General features: G+C 37.9%; 1 protein-coding gene across 1 annotated transcript in view; it reads right to left on the bottom strand.

The window, feature by feature from the left end:
- LOC126319294 (mitochondrial import receptor subunit TOM22 homolog) overlaps positions 1-21,351 on the bottom strand; it is a 58,431-nt gene extending 37,080 nt beyond the window's left edge. The window contains exons 1-4 of the mRNA XM_049993516.1: positions 20,961-21,351; positions 20,660-20,878; positions 7,489-7,600; positions 7,230-7,357 (exon numbers count right to left, since the gene is read on the bottom strand). Of these exons, the coding sequence (XP_049849473.1) occupies positions 7,230-7,357; positions 7,489-7,600; positions 20,660-20,776 (357 nt within the window). The 5' untranslated portion in view covers positions 20,777-20,878; positions 20,961-21,351. The remainder of the gene's footprint in view (positions 1-7,229; positions 7,358-7,488; positions 7,601-20,659; positions 20,879-20,960) is intronic.
- Between the last annotated feature and the right edge of the window lie 353 nt (positions 21,352-21,704).

The following is a 21,704-nucleotide window of genomic DNA, read 5'->3' as shown; positions in this document are numbered from 1 at the left end:
CAGTCAGTGTGAAGGAAAAGTCAGTTTGGCAAACTGGAACTTGGGAGGTGGGAAGGGAATAACAAAATCAACATGAACTAGTCGCCATCACAGTGGTCACCATGTGGTGACCATTGTAAGGAAGGGAGCAAGGGAGAGGAAGTAAGCAAAAGATCCATGGCAGAGAAAGTGCCACAAGAAACACTAAAATGGGTAGGGGAATCCTCAGAAGTTGTGATCCACGACAAATCTATCTATAAGGAGGAGCCGACACTAGACAACAAAGCACTGCCCTACAAGAGGTGATTCGCATTTAAGTCCCCAAGGATGAGGAAGGGAGGGAGAAGTTGCTGAAAACTGCCAACTAGGTCAGTGGGCATAGGTGGCCTGTCAGGAGGGGGAGAGATTGCAAACGGTGACCGTAGATTCTAAGTTGACCCGGATGGCAGCCACTTCCAATGTGGCACAACGGGGGACCCATCTACTAACAATGTCTGTATGGACCAATGTGGAAACACAACTAGAAGCCCTCAAAAGACCAACCTCATTCCAATAAAACATGGAACCAGCAAAGGCTCAATGAGTGAGCATCAGTAAAATGAGATTTCTGGAGTATGACACAAGCTACAGAGTAAAAGGAAATGAAGGATTGCAACTCCAAAAGGTGTCTGTAGATCCATTACAGTTCCATTGAATAAGAATGGAATGAGGATCCAAATGGGAGGTAAATAAACCAAAGCTTGACACACTGTTGGGGCACCCTTGACACACTGTTGGGGCACCATCTGTCACCAACAAGGATGGGGTTACATCCACAAATAAAAGGTCAGACTCAGGTCCTGAGGGGGAGTTGGCACCTCTGGAGCCGTGTCCTAGTACTTCTGTTTCTTCTTCCTCCCCCCCCCCCCCCCCCCACCTCTCTCTCTCTCTCTCTCTCTCTCTCTCTCTCTCTCTCTCTCTCTCTCTCTCTCTCTCTCTCTCTCTCTCTCTGGAGCCTCACTGTAGGATGGATGATCAAGGGACTTTTACTCATACATCTTCGTTTCGTTCTTATAAACTGAGCAATATGTGGAGCGTGGAGAGTGATGGTCGTGACAATTAACATAATGAATGGGGGAAGACAGGGGCTCCCCTCATGGAAAGGGTGTCCACATTCACCGCACGGATGGGCCACTGTACAGTGGAAAGACCTGCGGTGGCAAGACATACAGGTTTATACCCCAGTTACAACACACAACCTTTATGACCTCTGGGAGTGTCTCCCCTCAAATGTCAGAATAAAGGAGCCTTTATTTACACATTTTCCTTGTGGCCTTTTTGAACATGCTGAACGAAATTAACTATCTGCCATTCCAGACTGGCCCTTAGTCCCTCATCAGTTCTGGACCACAGAGTGGACAGCAGAAGTACTTCGATCAACAGTAAACCCGACAACCTCTTACACAGAGTTCACTTTGACAATAGCATCCTTGATAGGTTCCATGAAAAACAATGGCTTGGTGGCTGTGAAAGTGTTCTCCGTCAGTATTGGTGCAGACCAGGTAGCGGGGAAAGTGTTTACTCAAGCCAGCAAGCCTGGCCCTCCTCCCAGTGTGTAGCCATGCAATGGAAGGCTGCAGATCATAAGAAGCACCATTAGAAGATCCATTGTCAACTAAAGAGATAGCCACAGAAGAACAGTTTTTTGAAGTATACTGCATTTCAAATGCAAAGTGCCCACCCAGATACACCCCACTCCCATCAGGGGCTCTCCCCTTGGGCACGAACCACCCATAGCACAGGTCACCTGGCACGGCGGCTGTTGCTGGGAGTTCAGATTCTCCAGAATTGGAAACCACACCTAGGCAACAGCTCAGAATATTCCCATGTTGTTAGTGCCTCAATCAAAAGGATATGTAATGACTCCACCACACATCTGGCAACTGTGCTGGTTATAGAGCATTTAAGAATAACAGCATTGAGGAACAGATGGAATAGGCAGTAAGTCCACATGCCAAAGACGCTAGCTATGGTGGTGTTCTGCAGCTGGCTCACACTACAGAGAGAAAATGTAGAAAGGGAGCTCAAACTCCCAAAGGGGACCAAAAACACAGGAAAGATGAATGAAAAAAAAAAAAAAAAAAAAAAAAAAAAAACAAGAGAAATTAAAACCAGAAGTAATATCAGAAACCAGGAGGAAATGTGGGCTGATGAAAGTATGGACACAGAAGGGAAGGAGACTGTGGGGAGGGTATGAGTGAGGATAGGGCGGAAAGGACATGGGGAAGGAAATGCAGCACAGGAAGGACAAGAGGGCCACAACAGCTTGACGCCTTATGAGTGGCAAGCATGAACCCATGAAAAAGCCGTAAGCCCTCTAGGAAAGGAGCAGGAAGCACCACTCTAAATATGATATCAGAACACCCAATCCCTGAAGCAACAGCCCTTCCACATCCAGGTTCCTACTGCACCAACTGCATCACTGCCTTTCCAAATGAAGGCTCTCAATTTCCACCCTGCAAGCTATCAAAGTTCCCACATTGAGCAATCAATTACTACGTGGGATTGCAAATTTTATACTAAACTGCTTAACTAAGCTTTTTTTTCTTCTTCAAGGAACAGTTATTTTTATTTTATGTTGGAACAAAAGGTGCATTTGCGTGTATACCAAACAGCAGTATTCACACAAATGACAACACCCCACATCAACTGCCAACAAGCCTACTTAAACTGTGTAGTCTTGTCTTCTATGCCCACAGAAACCGCTAAAATGTTTTAAGATTAAATGGGATAAGAATGTATCCAGAACACCTCACTGCAAGAAATTGCAAAAATTTGCACTGTGATGTTGAGTGATCCGAGTTGGTCAGTTCATCGCACCATGATTAAAGTAAAAAGCTCTGTGCTCACGTGCGGTTACAAAAAAGTCAAAATTAAGTGGGGTGGCATTTCTGAAATTATCGACGGAAAGGTGAAAACTAGAAGCCAATGTTCTACAAATGTTTGGCAAAGTAGATAAATTTTTCACAAAAAATGTTGCTGGTTTGACTTAGAGTTCAAGTAGTACGGATGATATTTCTGGCACTGCAGCTGTTGTAAAAGAAGTAAATACAGACAAAACAAAAATTAAAAATGATGAAAAGCAAACTGTTCCTGATTTCGAGTTTCATGAAAAACTAAGTATCGAGTCAGACATTACAAAAACAAATAACCTCGTTAGTGATCATCCTGCAGAATAGTGTGTTAATGAAGCAACAATCAACATTCTCTTATAACATGATATTAATCGAAATTGTACAGTTATTTTTCTAATTCATGATCAATAGGTGATAAAATCAGATATCTGAACAAAAATGTATTTAACCATAAACTTTTAAATGGAGAATCAACTTTGGGTGATTTTCTAGTTTACTTTAAGTATAGCACCAGTGCTTTTCTTTATGCACCATGTAAATTGTTAGGAGGTAAGGCCGCAATTGCTGCTAATGGTATTGCAGATTGGAAAAATATTTCTAATATTTTATCTCATCATTACAATTCACTTTAACACAATAATTCTGAGTTATCAGTCTTAACAAGAAAAAAGTCACTTGGAACAATACATAACCATTTTGAGTCATATATTGAGACAGAAAAAATTTATTAGCGCAGTGTGTTTAAAACAGTGTTTGCACAAGTGAAGACGCTAACAAGTCTTGGATCTCTTCTACGTGGACACGTTGAAAGGTTCCATTCATTACATAATGGCCAATTTATGATGTCTCTTTAACTTACAGCTGAGTTTGATCCTTTTTTCGCAGAGCACATTGAACGACATGGAAATCCAGGGCAGGGACACACAAGTTATCTTTCTCCAACAATCTGTGATAAAATAATAGAGCTTCTTTCTGAACGAATAAAAAGAATTATCATAAGTGAAATAAAACAGGCCAAATATTCCTCTATAATAATAGATTCTACTGCGGACAATTCATATATTGATTAATTATCTTTCATATTAAGATATGTGAATGAGAATGGTGACGTTTCCTTCTGTTTTTGCAAGTCCAAAAACTTAGCTGAGGCCATACTAAACATCCTGTCTACAAATTCCATTGATATCACTGACTGTAGAGGCCAGTCACATGACAATGCTAGCAATAGGTTAGGAACCTATACTGGTTTGCAGGCACGCATTAAAGAATAAAATCAGAAAGCGCATTATGTGCCTTGTGCAGAACATTCTTTGAATTTAGTTGGCACTAGTGCTGCAAGCTGTTATTGGGAAGCATGTTCATTTTTCAATGTAGTGCAAAACCTTTATATAATATTTTCTCTGCTTCTACACAGCACTGGGATAAAGTTACTTTTAAACCAGGAAGCAACAACATAAAAATGTTTTTGATAAACAGGTTTGTCAGCAAGGGAGGAAGCATGTGGAAGTCTATATGAAAACTGGGAGAGAGTTATCAATCCCCTTACAAGTTACCAATAATACATTTGAAAAACCACTTGGATGAAATGGCACATCGGCTTTATTGAATCACCTCAGCAGACTAGAAACAGTATTCATGAAGACTGTTTGGAAGGACATACTCCAGAGATTAAATAGCATAAATCTGAAATTGCAAAGTTTAAATATTAATACTAACATAGTGCATGAATTATATGAATCATTTGTAGGATTTATTGCATCTATCCATGGCATGTTCCACTATTATGAAAATAAATCCATGGAGATTGTGACTGATATAGACAATGTACCTATAACAGATCAAGAAAACAAACTTCATGATGACAAAGAAGCGGACTCTTAAATTTTACTGACTGGAAGGAAAAAATTTAGTATCTAAACATTTCTCCCAGTACTCAACAACTTTTACACCAAGTTAGTGATGAGGAAGGAAAGCTATAAGACACAGTTGGACTCCACAGTTTTAGGTAACATTAAGAAGTTCACCTGACAATATTTCTGAATGTGCAGCAAAACTCCAAGCATCATATGACACAGATTTATAGCCTACATTCCCTAGTGAATGTGTACATTTCGTAGAACTTTTGAAAATTTCTGAGATTAGTGATACACCAGGAATTTTTTTTTTTTTTTTTGAAAAGTGAGTTTACAATCTGTGTTTCCAAATGCTGCCATTGCTCTTGAAATATTTATATGTATGGCACTTACAAATTGTTCGACAGAATGCTCATTTTCGACTCTTAAAAGACTGAACTATGAAGATATGATCAAGGAGTTTTCTGCCATCAAAGCCAGATGAAATCTTTGCTGTCTGGCAAGTTCGTTTATTTATTCATATTAGTTTTAAAAATGGAAGATTATAATGTGTTTCTTTTATTACAACTACGATCACATTCATTCCATTTACGAACTACGTATTATCTGTTGTTATACAATTGCCAATGGCAGAACATGGAACTAAACCTTCTTTACATGTAGACGTGACCGAAGGCGCCCGACAAAACTAAACAATACCCGAATGACCCACGCCACTCCGCACTGTACAGCCAAGTCATGCTGATGCTTTAGTATTTTACAACTGATATGTATTCCTGATGTCAGCTGAAAAGTATAGTTATCGCAGAAATATATATATCTCATCAGAGAGATCGCTCAGATGAAAAACTGTTAATAAATAACTTAGTTCAGTTCTATCGATAAATGCGGAAAAGCTTTGCTAATACCGTTAGAAAGAGCTACGGTGAGAGTAGTAGCTGCAGTACAAAACAGTTCAGCCCTGGATGAAAGATATTGTGTACACTTATTATGCAGCATCTAGCTGCACAGCCCCTAATGCTTTACACATTAATTATTAGATTATAAAACAAATTTGATTTTTCCACACTAGTCTGTACAACTATGTAATAGCGAATCCAGTTATGTGTTTGTTTGTCTTTAGTTATTAGTTCAGGCACCGAAATGTTACTTCATTTTTATTTCTTACAATTTCCTATAGATTCGTGTATTAATACCGAACGTTGTTTTTTCTTTGAAGTCATTATATCATAAAACAATTTTAATTGTGAACGCATCTCTGTAAAAGTACATATTAATTTCTAATTTTTGACACATTCACTTCAATTTTTAGATCGTAACAACTTTACTTTCATTTTCAGTGGTTTTGTGTGAAATAACATATTAAAAGTGAATGTATAACAAAAATCCATTGTCTCCTACACGATCTGATGAATTTTTTAACGATAAAAGAAAAGTCATTTTCATTGTGTTCGTTTCTGTTGTCTTTGAACAGAAGAATCTATTAATACGATGCAGTTTTAAGTTTATCTGCTGCCGTACACCAAACACAGTTTAGGAAAGATACTACATTTTGATTGAGCGCGACTAGATTGCTGACGTGTCCTTCAGAACAACACAGAGTACGGAAACAGCTCACAGCGCTGCCAGCCAAAACAGCAAATGTGAACTGATCTGGTAATAGTTATTATTTAAAACTTTTTTTTTTTTTTTTTTTGTGGGAAGTTGGAGGGCGTTGCATATAACATGGAGTGCTCAGGATGCAAAATTTTTAAATTCGCCTCTGTCCTGTCGTTTATAAACTTTGAAGAAACCTCCCTACAAAGATGAAACCAAGCTCTCACCTGTCTCATGGGCATAAAATGCAATTGACAAGCAACATCAGTAATAACAAATCAACAAAATAATATCCTGCCTAGATTTCTCAAACCAGGTACATATCCTAACCTATCTCCAAATACTGCCACAGTGACACCACCATAAACTCATTCCTGTTGGAGATGTAGCAACTATTTCATTAATTCACCACCCTGTTCACACTTCAAAATTCCACCATTAGGCCATATTAATGAATTATTTATCATGGTAATACCACCACCCATCGCAACAACTAATGCACAACTTTTTGTATTTCATTGTTAGTAGCAACAATCTAAAAGTTTAATTTCTAACCATTAACAACACAGTGACTTAACATTTCCATAGAAAAACACAAATCAGTAGCTAATGACATTACAACAACTTGCTGACAAGCCAACAAAAACAAACGACCAGTAACCTACATCACTAAGTACAATGCCTCACTAACATACAATTCCTGAATTTAGGAATTCAGCCCTACAAAGCACTAACAGACAAATGTCATCCCCACACACAAAGCATTTCAAATATGCTTTGCAAACATGACATCACGTAACAACATACATCGCACATCAAAGCCAACCGGTGGTTCTGCATGGATTGGTTTACTCTAACTCCTTATGGTACCCCATCATATCTGCTGAATCAAACATTTAATACACACCTGCTTTTGTTGGCTACGCTGCATTTCTTGCATTTGAGCTCTTTCAACTTCAAAAATGACAGGAGCAAACAGGATTACTGAGGAACTGAAGAACAGCCATGTTGCAACTCGCCCAAAGCTGTAAAGACCTGTAATCAAAATTATGGATTACAAATGGTACATAAATCTTTTTCCTCTTATCAAATATACAACACTGGCAGTATTTAAGCAGATTAAAAATGTTGAATTAAAATTATTACAAAATGCAGTAATTATAAACCTTTTATTCCCTGATAGGTCCCACTGACCAGAGAGTATGTAATATTACGAACACTCTCTGGAAACATTTCACCTAGGCCCATCAATCGTTCAGCCAAAGTTTCATCGAGTTCCTGAAATAATAATAACAATCATGTGTCAGACTTAAGACTGTTAATAAGGAAATAGAAATAAACTTTTATTAAATTAACAAAATATGTAACTACAGCAATAACTTTCTTCCAGTCACTGTGCAGCCAAAGACAAGGCCAGTGGACACAACGTAACCGGTTTTAATTTTAAAATTTATACTTAAGACAAGGCAATGAATTGTTGATATGCACAGTTTTTTGTGACCACAGCAAAACAGTTAATCAAATTAGCTATAGTGGAAGTGACATACAGAAAAGAGAAAATGCAAGCCGAAGGAAAGAGAAAAACACACACACACACACACACACACACACACACACACACACACACCACCTGAAGAAGAAGGATGATTATGAAGGAAGGAAGGAAAACATGCAACGGAAGATAGAGAGAAAAACAAAGTTAACTGAAAAAAAGGGAATGTGGCAGAAACAGAAGTGGAAGAGCAAGATACTTGTGATAGGAGAGCTACATTAAGGAGTTGCTGGAAGATGCTCTCACGTATTCAGAGAAATGAGAAATTGAACAGTATGGCACTAGCGAGATGGCAGAGGAGACAGTCAGTGCTTGAAGTGGAAGGATCATTTCTTATAACTGTAAATGTGTTACAGGTTGCAACCAGGAAATCACCCTACTAGTGTCCATTGTCAACACTTTCACTGCAAATTTAGCAGGTCAATTCCAATACACACCAAGCAGTGAAAACAGAGTATCAGTGTTGATAATTTATTTGTGGTAAGGCAGGGAATCCTAACTGTTGCTCAGTCATATGACATACGTAAATATCTCTGACATGTGGCTCAGTGGTGAACGAAGTAGGTCCAACCCACTGTTGGGATGGTGGTCTACAGAAGAATGACTTGTTCGATGCATCTCTCCACGGTAATCTATCCACCCCCCCCCCCCCCTTCTCCAAATGACTACTGCAACTTACATAAATGTGAACCTGTTTTAGTATTTAGCTCAGTCAACGAACACCAAAATTTGTAAGCTGTACGAAACTGCGTGTAGTTGTAGGGGACACTGCTATGAACAAAATACTAAAAATCTTCACGCATGTGATGTGAGTGTATGGGTAGGGCACCAGGTGTACAGGCCCCTTAATAGTTTTTTCTTTAATTATTAAAGAAGTGTTAATTATTAACACTATGGCTTTTACCCCAACTGTTTACCGTTTACCCGCACATAATTAAAACTACATTACATTTTCCCCAAAAAGGAACCATTTGGATGGAAAAATCTCTGTTTATTAGAAATAGTAGCTGAATGGTACAAAATTCATATTTTCTGTTAAATGATATTGATGTTGTTGTTGTGGTCTTCAGTCCTGAAACTGATTTGATGCAGCTCTCCATGCTACTCTATCCTGTGCAAGCTGCTTCATCTCCCAGTACCTACTGCAACATACATCCTTCTGAATCTTCTTAGTGTAGTCATCTCTTGGTCTCCATCTACCATTTTTACCCTCCACACTGCCCTCTAATACTAAATTGGTGATTCCTTGATGCCTCAGAACATGTCCTACCAACTGATCCCTTCTTCTGGTCAAGTTGTGCCACAAACTTCTCTTCTCTCCAATCCTATTCAATACTTCCTCATTAGTTATGTGATCTACCCACCTAATCTTCAGCATTCTTATGTAGCACCACATTTCGAAAGCTTCTATTCTCTTCTTGTCCAAACTAGTTATCGTCCATGTTTCACTTCCATACACGGCTACACTCCATACAAATACTTTCAGAAATGACTTCCTGACACTTAAAGCTATACACGATGTTAACAAATTTCTCTTCTTCAGAAACGCTTTCCTGGCCATTGCCAGTCTACATTTTATATCCTCTCTACTTCGACCATCATCAGTTGTTTTACTTCCTAAATAGCAAAACTGCTTTACTACTTAAAGTGTCTCATTTCCTAATCTAATTCCCTCAGCATCACACGACTTAATTCGACTACATTCCATTACCCTTGTTTTGCTTTTGTTGATGTTCATCTTATATCCTCCTTTCAAGACACTATCCATTCCGTTCAACTGCTCTTCCAAGTCCTTTGCTGCCTCTGACAGAATTACGATGTCATCGGCGAACCTCAACATTTTTATTTCTTCTCCATGGATTTTAATACCTACTCCAAATTTTTCTTTTGTTTCCTTCACTGCTTGCTTAATATACAGATTGGATAACATCGGGGAGAGATTGCAACCCTGTCTCACTCCCTTCCCAACCACTGCTTCCCTTTCATGCCCCTCGACTCTTATAACTGCCATCTGCTTTCTGTACAAATTGTAAATACCTTTTGCTCCCTGTATTTTACCCTAGCTACCCTCAGAATTTGAAAGAGCATTCCAGTGAACATTGTCAAAAGCTTTCTCTAAGAATACAAATGCTAGAAACGTAGGTTTGCCCTTCCTTAATCTAGCTTCTAAGATAAGTCGTAGGGACAGTATTGCCTCACATGTTCCAACATTTCTACAGAATCCAAACTGATCTTCCCCGAGGTCGGCTTCTACTAGTTTTTCCATTCGTCTGTAAGGAATTCGCATTAGTATTTTGCAGGTGTGACTAACTGAACTGATAGTTCAGTAATTTTCACATCTGTCAACACCTGCTTTCTTTGGGATTGGAATTATTATATTCTTCTTGAAGTATGAGGGTATTTCGCCTGTTTCATACATCTTGCTCACCAGATGGTAGAGTTTTGTCAGGACTGGCTCTCCCAAGGCCGTCAGTAGTTCTAATGGAATGTTGTCTACTCCCAGGGCCTTGTTTCGACTCATGTCTTTCAGTGCTCTGTCAAATTCTTCACGCAGTATCTTACCTCCCATTTCGTCTTTATCTACATCCTCTTCCATTTCCATAATATTGTCCTCAAGTACATTGCCCTTGTATAGACCCTCTATATACTCCTTCCACCTTTCTGCTTTCCCTTCTTTGCTTAGAACTGGGTTTCCATCTGAGCTCTTGATATTCATGCAAGTGTTTCTCCTTTCTCCAAAGATCTCTTTAATTTTCCTGTAGGCAGTATCTATCTTACCCCTAGTGAGATAAGCCTGTACATCCTTACATTTGTCCTCTAGCCATGCCTGCTTAGCCATTTTGCACTTCCTGTCGATCTCATTTTTGAGACGTTTGTATTCCTTTTTGCCTGTTTCATTTACAGAATTTTTATATTTTCTCCTTTCATCAATTAAATTCAATATTTCTTCTGTTACCCAAGGATTTCTACTAGCCCTCGTCTTTCTACCTACTTGATCCTCTGCTGCCTTCACTACTTCATCCCTCAAAGCTACCCATTCTTCTTCTACCGTATTTCTTTCCCCCATTCCTGTCAATTGCTCCCTTATGCTTTCCCTGAAACTCTGTACAACCTCTGGTTTAGTCAGTTTATCCAGGTCCCATCTCCTTAATTTCCCACCTTTTGCAATTATTCAAGGATAAATTGTGTTCTGGAGACATAAGGGAGGTACGTTACCAGATTGTTGTCACGCAGTTCCTCATTCATAGGTCATGAAGAGTGAGCACACACTTCTCAATGTTATTTACCACACGTCGTCATAAAAAGCAATGAGAGTGTCACCGAGGTATACCAACCCTTCTGCAGATCACCTTATGAATCACTCATGACAGTGCACATACACTCCCAGTAGGTTGAGGGGTTGTTTATTTTCTGCATCTACATCTACATCCATACTCCGCAAGCCACCTGACAGTGTGTGGCAGAGGGTACCCTGAGTACCTCTATTGGTTGGTTCTCCCTTCTTTCCCAGTTTTAGTAACACTATGTTACTGAATACAGATATGGATTACTTATAATATAAAAAGAAAAGCATATGGACTACATAAGTCTCTGTACACTAACCTACACTGCAACGGGGGAAATTAAGTCATGCTGTGCATCAGTTTTATCTTCCTTCTACGAAAGCTTATTTCCTACCCCACAAGTGGTTTTCAGTTTACAGACTGACTGTATCTCCCCGGCATTCCCTGTCCAGTTCTCCAATGTAAGTATACAAAATAACTTGTCTGAACTAGTGTTTCTACACAGGAGTTCCTTTCAATTTATTAAGTGAGTAATTATCTGCTGATGCTAAGTGAGTTTTTGTGTAAAATACATTCCTACAAACAATGGCTGAGAAGTGCTCAATTTGTGAGTGTGACGATATAAGGGACCTACGTAATGTTGGTGAGAGAGTTATTGCAATGGTAAATGTGGCACTTTGATGCTGTCTTTTGTTGACAGCACATTGTTAAGCCCAGTAACCATGTTGTACTCAATGGTAAATTAATGAATGACCAGAAAGTCACCGCACTTCTCTTACAATTAATGTGTTGGTGGACTGCATAAATCTCCTCCAGTCAGGAATTGTGGCACTTAAAGAATGGGCTGAAGTGAGTAAAGCCACTTACTGCACACCCACAGTAAATCTTGCAAAGTGGGTTTCAATATGCCTGAAGGAAAAGAATTAATCATGTTTAAACCTAGAACAGTAATCTGCTGTAATTAAATGCTTGACTTGTATTGAAGTATCATTATTTCCTTAACATCTAAGTGATTAACTTCTGTTGCAGAGGGAATCAATTTATGCCTCTGGGCCTCTTCAGATGTTGGGATAGTTGAGGCTGGGATTATGCATTTGATATCTTCACATACTGTGAAAAGTATTCCAGCCATTGATAGTGGAGACAATGAAACTGACATTGTATGAGGGGCGTTTGAAAAGTCCGAGCAAAAATAAAAACTATTATGCGTTTGGGGTAACCCTTTTTTATTTTTCGACAGTCTCCTTTTAGACTTATACACTTTGTCCAATGCTGTTCTAATTTGTTGATCCCTATTTGTAATAATCTGCAATTTTTCCATCACCTGCAACATGAAACTATCCGTCCTCGAGAAAAATGAATAAGATTTTTTTGTGTGGAATTTAGTACAGCTTAATTTTGTACAGGGAAACATTTTCACTAGAAGCAGTAGTCTTCTAGTTATTCTAGAAAGACATAAAATAGTGACCTTTAAATTAACACCACCCCCACATTCACATCTCAACAGTCTAGATTTTTAGTATTTTTTATTACCCTGCTGCTATCAGTACACAAATTTGCAACTACACACATTTATTTCCCTAATTTTCCTTCACTGACTACTAATTCATCCCTATACAATTTTTGCTCCCGCACTTCCCTCAAGTGCCATATTAACAATTGTGTAGCTTCAGAATTCCTTCTTATAGTCAATTTGTGTCATAAATTTCTTTATTCCTCAATTTGATTTAGTGCCTCAGTTACATGATATACCAATCTAATCTTCTTCATTCTTTTACAACCCCACATTCCAAAATCTTTTCTTCTGAACTGTTCAGTGCCCACATTTCCACTTCTGTGCAAGGATATACACCACAAAATATTTCATAACACTTAAATTTAAATTCAGTGTTGAAAAATTATTTTTCAGACATCTTGCTTCTACAAGCCAGTGTGCATTTTATATCCTCTCCTGTACCCCCATCAAAAGTTATTTTTCATCCCAAACAGGACAACTTTTTTTTTATTATTGTTACATCTCATCTCATTTCCCAATATAATTCCCTCTACATCATCATTTATTTCATTATGTTCACTATCCTTGTTTTTCCTTTTCTTGGTGCTCATAAACTCTTCTGAAAAAACTACCCATTCCTTTCAACTGCTCCTAATCAAAAACCTGGGATTCAGCACCACAGTTGGTTCCAGACGTTTTTTCTGTCACTTATAGCTTCTTTCACCTCTGGTAATGATTAATTGGTGTGAAAAATTCCATGTTGAAGTTTGCTGGGTAAGTTATTTGGTTAAGGAGGTCAAGAGTATACCACCTCCAACAGGACCATGCCTAAGTAAAGTGCTGTTATGTTCACAACAATCTTTAGGATTGAATTATCTTTTATCTGTAGAATTTACAAAACAAGAAAACATTTAAAAATATTAGCTCAACAGTAAAATAACCTTTCATACTGTAGCCTACACACTACCACAATCTGCCTTTACACATAGCTATGACTCTCTTTAAAAAGCCTTCAGAAAACATTATACAACTTACAATACCTCAGACTAATTTCTCCATTCTTGATTTTTCTTCAAAGAATTTATACTAATTTAACACCACATTTTTGCTGTATAAAAAAAACACCCGACTGTTAGGACAGTGTACCAAAGTGTACACTGTTTTCAAACTTCCTTTGATGGACCATGCTCCCTCCAATGGCTAGTCTCGCACAGGTAAAAGTGTGCTTACAGTGTGAGCAGATTTTCTGTTATGCATGCAAACTGAATGATGGGAAGTGAACATGACGGACCACGACTGGACAATCAGCCGAGAAAATAGTATTCAGTAAACATTGTCATGATGGAGAGTAAGAAATTACTTGGTGGCATAATGGAATATATTCGACAGAATGTTCATATAAAACAGAATGTTCCATAAATTTTAACTGTACTCTTCGGTTTTTACATAACCACAACCTCAGAAACCAGGACATTTTGAAAATATCGAAGAAAGTTTTTGAAAGGATCATTAGTCACTGCAGCCAGCGTTTCCTCCAGTTACACTGGATGGTTTCACCAATTCACAACCAAACTCTATTACACTGGAATATAAAATAATATCCCAAGAAATCCTGTCCTATTCAAGCAAACACATAGTACAAGAAATACATAGGAAGGCCCATAACCAAGTTTATAATCTATAATATTCAGATCAATAATTGTCAATCGCATGCTACTCATGTCTAAAAGTAATCAATTTGTACCTTCTGTGAAAAGAACTCATTAGATTCAGCAATCACCCACTTGGCTATGACCAACAGAAATTAAGTGTCAACAGCAGCATACAGTGGAAAAGTCACCCACAACACAACTGCTCTTTAACCCAGGCATAACAACATGCATTCATAGTTTCCACTTTTGCCAGTACCTCTCCTATTTTTCAAATTTCCAATCCAGTTGATTATGGAGGAGAGCTTCAGTGGAGATGGTATATAGAGAAGCTACTTCTGTAAGAACTTTGCCCACAAGAAAGCAAGGTTCTAGGAGTTTTAGTTAGCCACACAATTTTAATCTACTAGGAAGTTTAATTCTTGACTGTTACATAAACGGTGACGAAAGTATGTTTCTTTCTTGTTCAGCAGCTTACTGATTCACACAAATTCATTCTTATAATCAATCTAAGTGACAGATGTAGCAAACATCAATATTCCGTTTATTTCCATTACAGAATATTACAATACTGACAGGAATGGAACCGCATCAAACCAATCTTCCGGTTGATGGACAAAATACAAGAATTTACACACCACATCTAGCACTATAGATTAAATTTTTAAAATGGAGCCTCTAGTATCACACTTTCAAAAAACAAATTTCACATAAATTGTTTTGATATTATACCTAACAATAAGAAATTCAACAGGTAACGATATTAACATTGTGGTAGGTAAAGCTGTTTTAAGCCCAAGGATTGGTTTGAACAGAAGATAACAAATAATACCAAACTTATTTTTTAAAATGAATGTGTGGTGCCAATTATTTCAAACCTGTGGATTGCGGATGGGTGGCACTAGATGGCGGCATAGACAGGTATTCCGAGATAGTCCGTGCAATAGTGATAAACACTGTGTCTGGGTAGTACAGTGGTTAATGCAACTGCCTAGTAAACAGGAGTTCCCGGGTTTAAATCCCAGTCCAGCACACATTTTCACTGGTCGCCACTGATTCCACATAACATCCCGAGGCAGCTTACGCCAACAGTCCCATTTTCTTTCTCCTCCCTTGTACCTTCAATTTACATATTTGTTATGTACAATCAACATTTGCATCAACGGAGGCGTCCGATCCCACCCGTCGGCTTTGACCAGTGATGTAAGAGTGTTGTGAGACATCATGTTGGCGCGGAGTTTAGTTTATGAGTGCGTTGTGTTTGCAGATATCATCTTGTTGCGGTTGGTGGTGTCCTCTGGTGGTGTGTGTATGGTCCACATGTTATGTGGTGTATTGGCTTTTGGTGCTTGAAGTGTGCATTTATCGGTCATGACTGTTATAGAACGGAAATTAGTGTCAGTGAGTTAAGAATTTCTGTTGTGTTTATGGTATTGCAATGTCTTCTTATTTTATTGGTTTGCTGTTTGTCACGAGGTAAGTCATTTAATTCAATCTGTGGCTTCTTTTTTTAAGTATGGATATGACTTCTAAGTACAATAGTGCGCATCTGCGGGCTGAAATGGGGATGCCATGTTGTCCATCATTAAGTTTCTGCAACTTTTTGGGCTTGTGACCGAGATAGTGAAATGCGGTGTATGCAAGCAGAATGTTTGGGTTCGAGGTTAGTGTGTAGCGCCGGAACTTTTTTATAGTAAATATTCGTTTTTTGGGTCTACAGTTCGTGTGTTATATTCAGTGGGTTTTTTATGTGTTGTTGGATTGGTGTTATTTAGTGCATGTGTTGGTGGTTGATGTTTTGATATCAGCACTTGTGGTTGATATATATATCTTAGGGGAAGTACTCTATTTCAATTTTTTTGGTATAGTCAGTTTTATCTGAGCTGTATAGGTCATGGGAAGTGACTGATCCCAATTTGTTGTCATAGCTACGTGTGTTTTGGTATCATGAGCTGCTGTTGACCTATCGATGGGAGAGGGGGGGGGGGGGGGGAGGAGAGACAATGAAGAGTAGAAGAAATAAGATAAGCAATAATCTTATGAAACCTGCGGGCCATAGAGTATATGAAGTGAAAGAATGGTGCTAACAGGGTAACAAAGTAACAAAATAGATGAAGCAAGGAGGACATAAAAAGCAGACTTGCACAAGCAAAGATGGCATTTCTGGCCGAAATGAGTATACTATTTGCGTTAGTCTCAGAAAGAAATGTCGGAGTAGATGTGTATGGAGAACAACAATGTGTGGAAATGAAGCATGGACACTAGGAAAGAGAATCAAAGCATTTGAGACGAGGGAAAATAAAGTGTTGTAGAAGAATGTTGAAAATTAAGTGAACTGGTCAAATGAATTTATCCACTGAATGTGCAAGGAAAGGAAAATGTGGTAAACAATGACAAAAGGGCCAGGATGATAGGGTATGTGTTCAGACATCAAGAAGTAACTTCCATGGTACAAAATGTGTAGTCAGCAAAAACTGAGGGGGAAGACAGATTGGAGTATGTTCAACAAATAATTGAGAATGTTGGATGCAGATTCTGCTCAGAGATGAAAATGCTTGCCCTGGAAGTTTCTACATGGATCAGTCATCGAGACCATTGATATTGGAAGTGTGTCAGCTTCCACTGACATGTAGAAAGTAATATTATAGCTGTTAAGGTAAAAACCCTTAAAGATAGGTGTGAGAGGTATATCTTGCACATATTTCCCCCATTTTCATATATTTAAGACTGATAAATATATTTGATGTAATGTAATAGAGAACTTTTGCCAAATGTCACCTTCTGTCAACTTTATTTGATCAAATCTAGTGCCTGTCATAATTTGCTCAAAGAAACTGATGGTCTTCTGTTTATTACGAGGAGAATTCTAACTTCAGTTGAATGTTATTTATTCAGTAATTTGTTTAGCCTCTGTTAGTTAATGGCAGCTAAAACATAGATAAAAAATATACACGCAAATAACACACATGCTGTACACCCCATAAATTGGTGAAATAATAGTGATAAAAGTATAACAAAGGGCTTTAGAAGACTGCTGTTGATTGAATCACACAAGATATTTTACAATAGGTTTAATGTACTGTTTACAAACATGGATACAGGATTCTAGGGTTGGTGCTCAATCTCTAACAACTCGTTTTCTTTTTTTCCCGGGCACTGATGACCACACAGCTGAGTGCTTTACAAACCAAACATCATAATCACCACCTTTCTTTTCCCCCTCTTTGCTATCGACTATTCAACAGTCCACCCATAAGGCACAAAAAGCAATAAATGAATAATTTCCAGCAGCTGTAAGCTTTTTACATACACATACTAATACACTACATAAACATTTTGGGGATTACAGAAGCATCAGATTCCACCCGTCTGCTTTGACCCATGACGTCACCAATATGAGGGAAACGACCATTCTCAAAATCTCCAATATGGCACCTATGATGTCATTTCATCAACAATAACAACAAACAAGAAAATACATACAAAACCAACAAACACCTCTCACTAAAAATGCAATCAAACTAACAGGACCAGTGTGGAAAATTGGGGGTTTTAGGGTGGGGACAGACACACAATGATCCCAAAACGTACAAGACGATGACATAAGAACACCACAAAATTTCCAAATTCCGATACACTTAAAATATCAACAGGAATCTGTCACATCCCTTCACCTACATAGCTCAACCATAATTGTCAATACCACAAATTAAGCAACAAACTCCTCCAAAAATTATAATCACGCCATAACTATCAATACCACAAAACCAACCAAAATTGGAAATGGGCATTTCCCTTGACCCCATCACTATAACTCTGGACATCAATATCAGTGACTAATCAATGATGTGCTTTAACACAAAATCTTTATTATTTTCATTGATTCTTTGATGTATAAATTGAATATCAGGAGTTGAAGATCAAATGCCTGACTTACACCCTTTATAATCTGTTCACTTTGTTCTTTGGCACCCATTCCAGCTTTTCCTTCTGTTCTTTGTATTGCATACTATCTGTCATTCCCTGTAGTCAATTACTTAACCTCAGTAAAAATTTTGAATTCTTTCATCTTTTCACATTGTCAAACATTTTCTACTAGTCAACAAACTTTATTAAAGTGTTTAATTTTCTTAAATCATCTTTCCTCTTACAAGTATACTGTTATAACTGACTGCTCGCAGTCATTACCTTTACCGAACCCAAACTGACCGACTTCTAATAGACCCTCAATCTCCTTTTGTGCAAGAACTGCTAAGTGTTTGTGCGATAGTTCTCACACTTATCTGTATGTCCCGTTTTCTGGATTATGCTCATGCCACTTTTGAAAATGTGTGATGGTACATCTGCAGTTTCAGAATCTACATACCAACTTAAGAGTAACTGCTGTTTAATAGATTACTGATAAGGCCCTATCATTGACACTATTACATTTGACTATAAAGTCTAAATTACGAAGTATTGCATCCTGAGAATGTGAGAATCACTGCACTTCAGACAGTACTTTATCAATCATGTTACCTGATCACACCTCATGGACTAACAAAGTTAACTTTTCCCTTTCAATCACTCACCCATCTTACATTTATTTTTAGACACACCCTTCAAAATTCACAAATGGATAAATCATGTTTATTTTAAATGGAGATATCTTAAACACAACCACAATCAAATATTGTAATAAATTGTAATAAATTGCTATCGACTATTCAACAGTCCACCCATAAGGCACAAAAAGCAATAAATGAATAATTTCCAGCAGCTGTAAGCTTTTTACATACACATACTAATACACTACATAAACATTTTGGGGATTACAGAAGCATCAGATTCCACCCGTCTGCTTTGACCCATGACGTCACCAATATGAGGGATTGTAATAATTGTAATAAATTCAGCATCAATTTTAGATTTGGTACCATGACCCCAAGGAAAAATGTTAATATACCGACTTTTGGTATTCTAGCAAGAAATGCTGCAAGTCCAAGAAGGTTATCTTATTTCAGAAAGCAAATTGTTCCAACTACTAATTCATTTGCCATAAAAGTTACAGTGTACCTTCTCACCATTTTCTTATTTTATGCATGAAATAAGCGCATAATGTATCAAAATACTGATATGTGATCATCACAATTTAAATTTTCTGAATTTACTTTGCAATTTTAGTTTTTATGATGAAAATGCATTTAAATATGGCACAAACGTAAACATTATTCTACACTACTTGTACATCTGTTACAGTGCCACTATTCTTTTTTAGCATTAACATTCGCTGATTTTGCCAACTCAACCCTATTACGAACATTCAACCTAGGCCTCGGGCTAAGTCTCAGATCAGTCTGTCACAACAAAAATGGGGAGGAAGTTGAGTGTTTCGATAGATACCACAGGTGAGTCCCCCACCTGCTTTGGTTCTAATACAGCTTTTCATGCTTCATCAATTTGTAAAGTGTGAAAACCCTCTTAATTTATTTGTACACAATATCAAACATGCCCTCTTTATCAAAACACTGTGCTGTTTTCCAGTATCTTAAATTTTCTACTTCTGAAAATGTATTTAATCAACGTCCAGCACCTAGTCACTAACTGAAATTCAAATTCATGCCATAGGCTTAATGAATCTCATTGACTTAACAGTGATATCAGTAGAATACACACAAACCAAAGATGTCAAATTCACCCTAGCTCTTGTTCTGAATCCAAGTGTGTTAATGCCTTCTGAAATTGTCAAGACTTATATCAAAGGCCACTAGACAACCATGATTACATTAACATGACTGGATGTAGTTCTGAAGCCTGCTACTACTATAAGTCTTACACTGTCCACTTAATACTTTCTATGTCACTTCCTTCACAGGAATGCGCTACACACAAAATCCTGTATATCTCAAAATATTGCTCGTGTCTTCTCATTCAGTGGGGAACTTAAACGCTTCAAGTGAGAAGTTACAGTTTAAATGATCCAAGTTAACCTATGAAGTAAATTCCTTCCCGACTTTCAATTACAAACTCTTTCAAACGTTGATGGCTTTAAGTTATAAACTAATCTCAGAAATTCAAAGGCATTAAGTTTATTAGCTTAACATCTTGGCCCTCACATGATTATGTCATCTCCACCCACAAACTGTAGCTCCTCTTGTAGTCAAGGGTATGAAATTTTAACTATACCTCGAGATGACGCTGCAGTCACTTTTCCTTCATGGACACCATAAACTATTACTAGCCTTAAATGACTGTCCCCTAAGCAAAAAATAGACACATAGTTCGACAGCTAGAAACTGACAACATTTTATGGTTTTAACTGCGCAAACAGCAATTAACGAAAACGCTGTCAAGGAGGATAAGATCGTTATTTCTCACCTCATCCGACAAATCATCTTCATCGTCAGAACCGCTTCGGATCTTCTCTGGCGTAAGGTCTTTACTACTTGCTGTTAAGGATTCCATTCCACTGTCGACCTCCTCAATCTGAGCCATAAGAAAAGAGATAATTTAGCACTTCTTCAATCCTCCTAAAACGAGGATGCAACGAAGTCCCACGCCGTACAATTTTCCACACACCACACTTCTGCCCTACAGCTTGAACACGGAGACAAAGATCTTAGTACCTGCCTCTTCTTGTAGAAATGTTAGTCAAACTTTTTTCCAAGGACATACATACATAGCGAGTAACAAAGTCAGATGCATTTTGGACGGCATTGGTAAAGACCGGCCATTCTTAAAAATGAACTCAATTAACCTTACATAAAACGACACCGCTGTACGCTATTTATAGTCTTTGCAACTAGGCAAAGAGCGTTCAAGATATCTTTATTACAATGACTTTCATGGATACAACAGTTCCATCATGTCAAATGTCACAAGTCTTTAGAAACTTATATTGTATGTTTACTCGGAACTAGATGTAAGCAGTGAAGGAGCTTAGGGAGTACTGTAGTGCTCAAATTCAACAGTTGTACAGCGATCTATGAGCAGCCATGAAATAATAGCCACATGCGCATTTACGATGACATGGCAAGTAAGTGATCTCGTTTGGATAAAGAGCAGTGGCAATACTAGTATCTAAGTGCCAGAGAAAAAAAGGACAAACATTCCTTTTTTAATGAGGCAAACCCGAAACGACTTTTTGCTGTGCAGTTAGACACACTGAACGGATCTAGGCACACTGAACGAATCTAAGATATGAATCCAATTCTCAGGAAGAATTCCGGGACAATGAGCAGATATCAAGTTATATGTGCTAAGATACTTCACCCATATAGACTGTTCACATTTTGTCTAGCTTAAATGGAAATAAGTTTATGCCTTTTGAACTGCAGCAAGTTAATATAAAATTTTCATTTAAAGAAGAATATGTTATGTCGCAATGTGGTTGAATTGTTAGGAATAAAACCAGTAGCAATGT

This window comes from Schistocerca gregaria, chromosome 1 (assembly GCF_023897955.1).
Source record: "Schistocerca gregaria isolate iqSchGreg1 chromosome 1, iqSchGreg1.2, whole genome shotgun sequence".
Lineage (NCBI taxonomy): Eukaryota > Metazoa > Arthropoda > Insecta > Orthoptera > Acrididae > Schistocerca > Schistocerca gregaria.
The sequence above is the reverse complement of the archived record's forward strand: the minus strand, read 5'-3'. Positions and strand labels throughout refer to the sequence as shown.